At 53.0% G+C, this 8,905-nt stretch overlaps 1 protein-coding gene across 1 annotated transcript; it reads left to right on the top strand.

The window, feature by feature from the left end:
* The first annotated feature begins 33 nt into the window (after positions 1-33).
* Positions 34-7,421, top strand: slc9a5 (solute carrier family 9 member A5). The gene is made up of 16 exons (XM_068740588.1): positions 34-349; positions 891-1,193; positions 1,378-1,541; positions 2,063-2,141; positions 2,211-2,388; positions 2,488-2,708; positions 2,807-3,009; positions 3,189-3,278; positions 3,811-3,881; positions 4,174-4,300; positions 4,404-4,492; positions 4,922-5,048; positions 5,490-5,639; positions 6,109-6,199; positions 6,483-6,605; positions 6,961-7,421. Exons 1-16 carry the CDS (start codon positions 34-36, stop codon positions 7,419-7,421), a joined length of 2,793 nt encoding a protein of 930 aa, XP_068596689.1.
* Positions 7,422-8,905: the final 1,484 nt, after the last annotated feature.

Genomic DNA, 8,905 nt, shown 5'->3' with positions numbered 1-8,905 from the left:
CGGGGATGACATCCTGTTGAGCTACGGAACAAGATGCTGCGTCTCGGTCTGACGCTGCTGACGGTCGCCGCCGCCGCCGCCCGGTCGGGAACCGGAACCCCCGCGGGAACCGGATCCCCGCTGCTACGGGACTCGGGGCTCGGTCTCTGTCCCTCGTCCACGCCGCTCCTCCGTCCGGACTACGGGGCTCCCGGTGTAGCCCCGGAGCCTTCGGGTCCCGTCGAGGCGGAAGGGGGGCGGCAGCATCGTTCCGGTGGCCGGTACCGGATGGTCCAGTGGGAGTGGAGCTACGTCCAGACTCCCTACGTCATCGCCATCTGGCTACTGGTGGCCAGTGTGGCCAAGATCCGTAAGTCCTGTGTGAGATGCTGCTGGTCCGGTACCGGTACCGGTCCGGTCCGGTACCGGTACTGGGCCACTTACTGAAACGTGATCTGCCTGAACTTTGATCAGAGTTCTTTTCTGGACCAGAGCCCTCTGGTTTCTGGCTCTGGTTCTGGTTCTGGTTCTGGTCCTGCAGAAGTACAACCAGAGTTTTCTGAATGGAATCAGAATCCATCCCAGTTAAAAACAAACTGGACCCAGTGGAAGTTTTTATGGAGAAACGTCTAAAAGTATCTGATCCATTCAGAACCAGGCTGGACCTCCCAGAGGGGAGCAGGAGAACAGGATCAGGTTCTGGAGGTTCTCTGAGTAACGACTGCTTTAAAGTAAAAGTTAAATCCTCTTAACCGTGTTCGTAAACAAACGAACAGAAGAGAAAACAGAACAAGGTCACAGGAAACGGGTTCTGTGTTTGAAACGGACACAGAACCCGGTCCAGGATCTGAAGCAGCTGGTTCTGTCTCGGTAGAAGTGGGTCCTGGGTTTGTCTCGTCCGTCTCCTGCAGTGTTCCGTGTCTCTCGGCGGTTCACCACGGTGGTCCCGGAGAGCTGCATGCTGATCCTGCTGGGTCTGGTCCTGGGCGGCGTTGTTCTCGTAGCCAATGAGAAGCAGCTTTACCAGCTAGAGCCCGCCCTCTTCTTCCTCTTCCTGCTGCCGACCATTGTGGGCGACGCCGGGTACTTCATGCCGGTCCGCCTCTTCTTCGACAACCTGGGGGCCATCCTGACGTACGCCGTGGCGGGAACGCTGTGGAACGCCTTCTGCACCGGATTCTGTCTGTACGCCGCCAAGCTGCTGGGGGTCATAGGTCAGCCTGAGGTCACCGATGATGATGAAGGTTCATGGCCCAGCTGAAGTAAACAGGATTATTGTGCCAATGTAAATGCTCCCCGTGTGCGTGTGTGTGTGTGTGCGTGTGCGTGTGCGTGTGTGCGTGTGCGTGTGCGTGTGCGTGTGCGTGTGTGTGTGTGTGTGTGCGCGCGCGCACGCAGATGAGCGTGTGCAGGCTAACATGATGGACTTCCTGTTGTTCGGAGCCCTGATCTCGGCGGTCGACCCCGTGGCGGTTCTGGCCGTGTTCGAGGAGGTCCACGTCAACGACACGCTCTTCATCATCGTGTTCGGGGAGTCGCTGCTCAACGACGCCGTCACCGTGGTGAGACACAAACACACAACTCACCAGGTGATGTGGGTCTGAGTGTTGCTATGGTGATGTATTGGTCTGGAGTGAAGCTATTTGGTCTCCAGTCGGGGCAACAGTTAGTCGGGTGTTGTGTCGGGTGTTGTGTCAGGTGTTGTCTAGTGTTATCGGTTGCCGGGTGTTGTGTTGGGTGTTGTGTCTGCTGTTGTGTCTGCTGTTGTGTCGGGTGTTGTGTCAGGTGTTGTCTAGTGTTATCGGTTGCCGGGTGTTATTTCAAGTCATTTCTGGTGCTGCCCGGGGTAACGACGGCGCTTCCTGTCCGTCCGTTAACGCGGTTAATTTCGTGCGTCTGTATTTGACCACCGTTCATGTTTGCCTGTTGGCTTTGTGTCCTGCTGATCTTCCTTTGTCATCAAACAAAGCGACACAAAGAAATTAAGTGTTTGAAGAGAGACAGGCCGCATCTGTTGTCATTGTGCGTCGCCTAGCAACAGGGCTAAAGATAGGTCGATCTGAAGCTTCTCTCTGCGCTGCAGGTTTTGTATAAAGTCTACATTTCATTTGTGGAAGTGGGACCAGAGAACGTTCAGACCGCCGACTACTTCAGAGGAGTCGGTGAGTCGGCCGAAAGCAGCCACGTCGCAGCTGCACCTGACCGTCACTCAGCCTCCTCCTCCTCTCCAGTCTCCTTCCTCATCGTCAGTGTCGGGGGGACTCTGGTGGGTCTGGTGTTCGCCGCCATCCTCAGCTTCATCACCCGTTTCACCAAGAAGGTCCGCATCATCGAGCCGCTCTTCGTCCTCCTCCTCGTCTACCTGGCCTACCTGACCGCAGAGCTCTTGTCCTTGTCCGCCATTCTGTCGTGAGTTAACTCCCCCTGCTGTCCGTTCAGGGAATGACAGCAATGGGAAGGTGAGCGTCGACGCATGAGTAAAGAGAAAGATGGCGGCTCTCCCCTCAGAATGACCTTCTGTGGCATTGGAGCCAATAAATATGTGGAGGCCAACATTTCCCAGAAGTCTCGGACCACGGTCAAATACACGATGAAGACGCTAGCCAGCATTGCTGAGACCATCATCTTCATCTTCCTGGGAATCTCTGCAGTGGACAAGTCTAAGTGGGCCTGGGACACGGGCCTGGTGTGCTGCACGCTCGTCTTCATCTTCGTCTTCAGAGCGGCAGGTCGGTAACCGTCAGAGCAGCCGTTAGAATGATAGTTATCAATAGAATGTGGATGTTCTGATTGGCTGCGCTGACCTTTAGTGACCCCTGTGCCCCAGGTGTGATCGGTCAGACCTGGATTCTGAACCGCTTCCGCCTCGTCCCGTTGGACGGGATCGACCAGGTGGTGATGTCATACGGCGGCCTGCGGGGGGCGGTGGCCTTCGCGCTGGCGGTGCTGCTGGACGGAAAGCACGTCAAAGCGAAGGATTATTTTGTTGCCACGACGATTGTGGTCGTCTTTTTCACCGTCATGTTCCAGGTGGGAACAGCTGACGGAGATATTGATCGGCTTTGATCTATTGTTACTTTAGCATGGCCTCGTCTCCAGGAAGCTGGAGCTGAACAGCTGATCCATCGGCTATCAGCTCCTATCTTCAGTCAACCTTTAAAATCACGTTCAGATGATCGATCAATAATCACTGTCGCCTGTCATGTCAGGGTCTGACCATCAAGCCGCTGGTCAACTGGCTCAAAGTTCCTCGCTCCACCAGCAGGAAGCCGACCATCAACGAGGAGATCCACGAGAGGGTGGGTGGAGTTATTCCTCATGTTCTTCCTGCGACGCTCGCCTCGCCTCGTCACCTTCACCCGCCGCCGCCGCCACGGAGAAACGACACAGTCGACACTCTAATGAGTCCTATTAAAGCCGGAGATCAATAATCAGCAGCATCAAATCAAACAGCCAATCCACATGTCACTGGAGACCCTCCTCTTCCTCTTCCTCGTCCTACCTGTCCCCAGATCACACCTGGCTCTACGCGACCAGCAGGGCACGTCACCGACATTTTAATGTTAAAACATCCATGAAATTATTTTACACGATCATTATTTAGAAAAATCCCACAGGAAGAACAATCCAGCCACAAGGGTCCAGGTGAGGGGCGTGTCCTGTGATGAGGAAGAGGAGGGTCTCCAACAACGTTGATCTAAATAGAAACATTCTAGCAGACCTCAAAGGGTTAACCCATTCAGCATCCAATCAGACCTGAGCCAGGACGCACCTGTTCAGGACGCACCTGTTCAGGACGCACCTGTTCAGGACGCACCTGTGTGCTTCCAGGCCTTCGACCACATCCTGGCTGCGGTGGAGGACGTTGCAGGACTCCAGGGATACCACCACTGGAGGGACAAGTAAGCCCGGCGTACAGTGATGTCACAGTGATGTCACAGTGATGTCACAGTGACATGGGATCTCTGAAATACGGGCGGAGTGATGAACATTTCTGCTTCACTGGTCCGGCTGTTGTTGTTGTAATGAGTGACTTTGAACAGCAGGTGGAGCTCCTCCATCACAGCGTGACGAGAACGTCGTAGGCTCGCTGTCTGGAGGAAACGACCAATCAGAGAACACTTGATGATTAGACGATTGTTCTTCTGTTGACCTCCGACCTTGCGGATGAATGAAGGACGCTCGTGTGCTCAGGTGGGAACACTTTGATAAGAGCTACCTGAGCAGGCTGCTGCTGAGGAGCTCCGTGTGCAGGAGGAGCGGTCTGTGGGAGGCCTATCAGAAGATCAACATCCGGGACGCCATCAGCGTCATCGACCAGGTGGGCGGGGCCAGGTTCAGACGGACTGAATACTTACGATGGCTATTATCAGTAGCTGTGTGTGTGTGTGTGCGTGTGCGTGTGTGTGCGCGTGCGCGTGCAGGGTGGGAACGTCCTGCCGTCCAGACTGTCTTTGCCCTCGATGGCCAGCAGAGCTTCGTTCCCTGAAGTCACCAACGTCACCAACTACCTGTGAGTGCGTCGCCGTGACACGCCAGACGTGCAGGTTCCGTCCTGATCGTCCTGCTGCTCCTCGCGCAAGGCATGCTGGGAAATGTTCCCCGAGCATTCCTGACGAAAGACAGATAACCTGATCAGAAATCTATCGTCGATATTGGTCTGTCCTTCTGGCTCTTCACCGGAGCTTTGCCTTTGAAAGACTCCATGATGTTTTGAGCAGCGCCCCCTTCTGGACACGTCATGTCACGTGTCCAGAAGCGCGGGAGACTGTAGCTCCGCCCCTTTCGTGGGACAATGATTCTAAAAGTAAAAGCATAAAAGCAACGGGGTTAATGAAGCAGCACGGCGCAGCCGTCATTAGCGTCATTAGCGTCATTAGCGTCATTAGCATCATTAGCACCATTAGCATCATGCTAACTGCACCTGTGTTGGTTGTGAAAGGCGTGAGAATGGGAGCGGCGTGTGTCTGGACCTCCAGGTGATCGATAATGTCCCCGGCGCCAAAGTGGAGGAGGACACCGAGACACACCATGTCCTCGCAGAGAACCTGTACAAGCCCAGGAGACGGGTAACACGCCCACGCAGAACCACCGGAAGGTTCTAGCAGGTCTTCAGACACACATCGACTCATTAGGCTCAGGATCCAAGAGGAGATTCTGGGGACTATCTGGACTTCAGTTTCCAGATAGTCGGCTGTTGGACTGCGATATGTCCCAACGGTACACAGAGTCAACTGGTCTGGTAGCAGACTACCGCCCCCTACAGGTCTGGAGAGGTGTTTCCTCTCACACAGGAGCAGAATGTTGGATATGGGTTCACAGGTATATCAGGTGATGTGATGCGACACAGGAGGTTCTGGAGGTTCTGATGGTCCAACAGAAAGTAACAGAGACCAGTCTCTGCACATTAGCAGGACATGCTACATTTAATAATAAACACGCTTCAAACTGCGTTCTAAACGAGCTTGAGGCGCTAACGCACCGTCTGACCGTGAGGTTCTGGTTTCCAGTATCAGTCCCAGTACAGCCGCCACTTCATGCCTCTGGGAGAGAAGGAGCGCCAGGACCGGGAGGTGTTTCAGAGGAACATGAGGAGGCGCATGGAGACGTTTCAATCCGGCCGACACAAGAGGCACAAGAAGGAGCGAAGCCTCAAGAGGGTGAGAAACGGCACCAATCAGAGTCATGTGACTTTGTGTTTCTGATCAATCTCACGTGATCGATAGCTAGAAACGATTTATACATGAACACGGGCCCAGAGAAAACAGACCAATCAGGGAAGAGCATCAGGGACCTGACTCGCCTAGTTCATAAACGCTTCACCTGATCAGTAGGCCTCTTTTTAATAACCTTCTTTATATCTTTAATTTATTTAAATTAATCTGAAGGTCAAATGGTTTAGTATTTGGTTCGTGTGAGGGGAGCCGTTCCTGGACGCGCACACACACACACACGCATGCGCACACACACACACACACATAATGAGCATTTCGGTCTTTTGTTTTGTGGAACATTTGCGTAATTAAAGGCGCTGGTCTTTCTGGAAGACGAGGCGTGACGCTAATTGAAGGCCGTCTCCTTCCTGTTATGGCTGCCGCTTCACTCGAGTTTGTGTCCTGCGTTCTGCAGCACCGAGGGGCCGACCCCAAGGAGGACGGCGGCGGCGGCGGCGGCGACAAACCCAGACGCAACATCAGCTGGCAGGACAGGAGTCCAGCCGGTAAAGAGACGGGAAGATTCCAGACCCGTTCGTGCCGTTGCACCTGGACATGCTAGCTCATGCTAGCCTAGCTTGCTTCTATTAGATTTAAATATCTATTTTAAATATCAGGAATATATTTATCCTAACCTTTTGTACATTTTATTTACAAAATGACACTAAATGGTCTTTATTATTCAGCAGCAGAAATGTTGCTTTTATTTAATCCTCTTAATATTCGAACGTGTTTCTGCGGTTGTTGTTGTTGTTGTTGTTGTTTGGCTGAAACGAAACGCCTGCTCAGATGCGGCGGTCGTTCCGATGGAATCTGAGGAGGAGAAACTCTCAGACGCTGAGAAGGAGGAAGACGTCGGGATCACCTTCATCGCTCGTAAGGCCGAGGCGCCAAAGCGACGACCCGAGTCAGGTGAGAAAACGCACGGATAGTTCGAAGCTGCCGCCCTGCAGAGGCGGGCCGTGAAGGCATCACGGAGGGCAGGGCAACAACAGCAGCAGGAGGAACGTTTCCCCGGATCGCTGGGATGAACATCTGGAAGAAGATCAAAAGGAATGAGTTTAGTCCTCTTAACCTTCAGCTAAGCGTTTACCGTGGGACAAAATGGCGTCAGCGCCGTAGATCATTTGTCTGATTATTCAGATGCTGCCTGAATGCACCTCGAACACTTTTTAAAATCTCTGGCGCATCCGTCACGTGACCTCAAACCATGTCTTATCTGAGGCGCTTCGTGTTGCTGCTGCTGATTCTGTGTCTCCTCCGTCAGACCCAGCTGCTCTAGACCGGGCCTCCTCACCCCCCAGCGGAGACGGCCATCTTCCCTGGAAGGGCGGTGTGGGCTCTCCTCCTCCCTGCGTGTCTGTGGGGGCCACGAAGGTCATCCCGGTGGACCTCCAGCAGGCCTGGAACCAGAGCATCTCCTCCCTGGAGAGCATCTCCTCCCCTCCTGCCCACGCGGAGCCCCCCCACCCCAGAGGGAGTGCCCTGTCTGCAGTGGGGGGGCCCCGCCCAGCCTCCTCCAACCCCGCGGGCAACACTCCCTCTGTCGGAGCTCAGGTGACACGGGGCTTCCGCTTCCCAGAGAAGATGGAGGAGGAGGAAGAGGAGGAGAAGCTGCCACTTATGGCGTCTCCTCCACCACCACACAGCTCTGGGGGGAGGAGCTTGGTGACAGCGCCTCCTCCTGGCAGCGGCGAGTCCCACAGTCACGGCCCCACCCAACTGTAAGGACTTCAAACATCAGAGGAGGTTCTGTCCCCCAATCTGCAGCTTTACCTCCCCCGCGCCGTGCATAGTGACACGCCTACTGCCACACTGACCAATAGGAAAGCAGCTCTCTATGTCTTCTTCAACATTGGAAGCTGAAGTCAGGGTTCAGAGAGCTTTTGTTTTGCGGATCTTATTTCTTCTGCAGCAGATTCTGATGAGTCCAGCGATTAGTGAGGAGGTCCGAGGAGGACCCCTGTGCCCCCCCCCCCCCCCCCGCTGAGCTCAGTCTCGCCTCCACACCGTCTGTTGCTCTGCAGCCACACAGGAAAGGATTTTAACCCTTTAAGCCTGAGATGTTTCCCAGAGCCAAGATTTAAAAGTGGCTGAAAATGTAGCTTCTGATGCAAAGTAGTGAAACAGCGATTGAATCTGTACAGATACTGGAACTGGGGCTGACTCCAGACCAGCGGGGGGGGGGGGCTAACAGTCCGCTGCACATGTTGCAGTGCTTCGTGTCTGCTGGGGTTGAAGATCAAATGAAACCAACGTGTCTGTGTGTCAAATAGACGAGCTTCTGCCGCCGTCCCTCAAGATAATAAATGTTTGTCGTAATAATAATAATAATAATAATAATGAGGTCTCTTCTCCTTTACAGCCGGAGATTCACGCTGAATTTATATCAGAAAGAAAATCACTTTAAAGCAAACGAGGAGCTAAAACTCTTGAACTAAAGGGTGAATGATGATGACATGATCCCAAAAGAGTGTAATATATCAGCAGTGATGACATCATCAGTTTAGACGTCATATTCAAATTGATTGATGAGGAATTACAATTTATAATATCATCATCATCACGCATTAAAGAGACACTGATCAATCAGAGAAACAGCAAATTGATTTGAATTTATTCTCAATAATCCGTGATTTTAACAGTTACCTGCGTCATGTTGGGGTCAGGCGTGTCCTAGGTGTGAACAACGAACGACTTGAACAGCAGCCGGTGAGAAAACGGGATGTATGGGTAGGAAATACGGGCATGATGGACCAATCAGAGCCAGAGGAGGGCAGGTGAGCCCAGCAGGTGTGACACTGGTTCCGTGAAACATCCCATACCGGCTGTGGCGAGCAGCGTGTCGACACACCTGAAGGATCGTCATCGTCCTGTTTCTACATCCGCCTCAACAAGCCACATCACCTGATACTCATGAATGAAGGCCACGCCCAGTCAGGTTCTCCATCACAGGTAAAGGTGTGGTCGCTTCCTCCTCAGCACCCAACCGCCGCTGTCCTCAGAGACGAGCTGATGATGATCAATACCCGTGAGAGGATGTTTAACCACGTTTCTACTGAAGTGAGACTTAAAGGAAACAATCTAAACTCATTTTTAAATCAAATTGCGACGCATATATTGAGTTTTTATATAATTCTATAAAATATCATGGCGCCCCTAAAGCCTGGGGAGACTAGATTTCTCCTTTGGTGTTTGTGGATCATGTATCT

This window comes from Brachionichthys hirsutus, chromosome 1 (genome assembly GCF_040956055.1).
Source record: "Brachionichthys hirsutus isolate HB-005 chromosome 1, CSIRO-AGI_Bhir_v1, whole genome shotgun sequence".
NCBI lineage: Eukaryota > Metazoa > Chordata > Actinopteri > Lophiiformes > Brachionichthyidae > Brachionichthys > Brachionichthys hirsutus.
The sequence above is the reverse complement of the archived record's forward strand: the minus strand, read 5'-3'. Positions and strand labels throughout refer to the sequence as shown.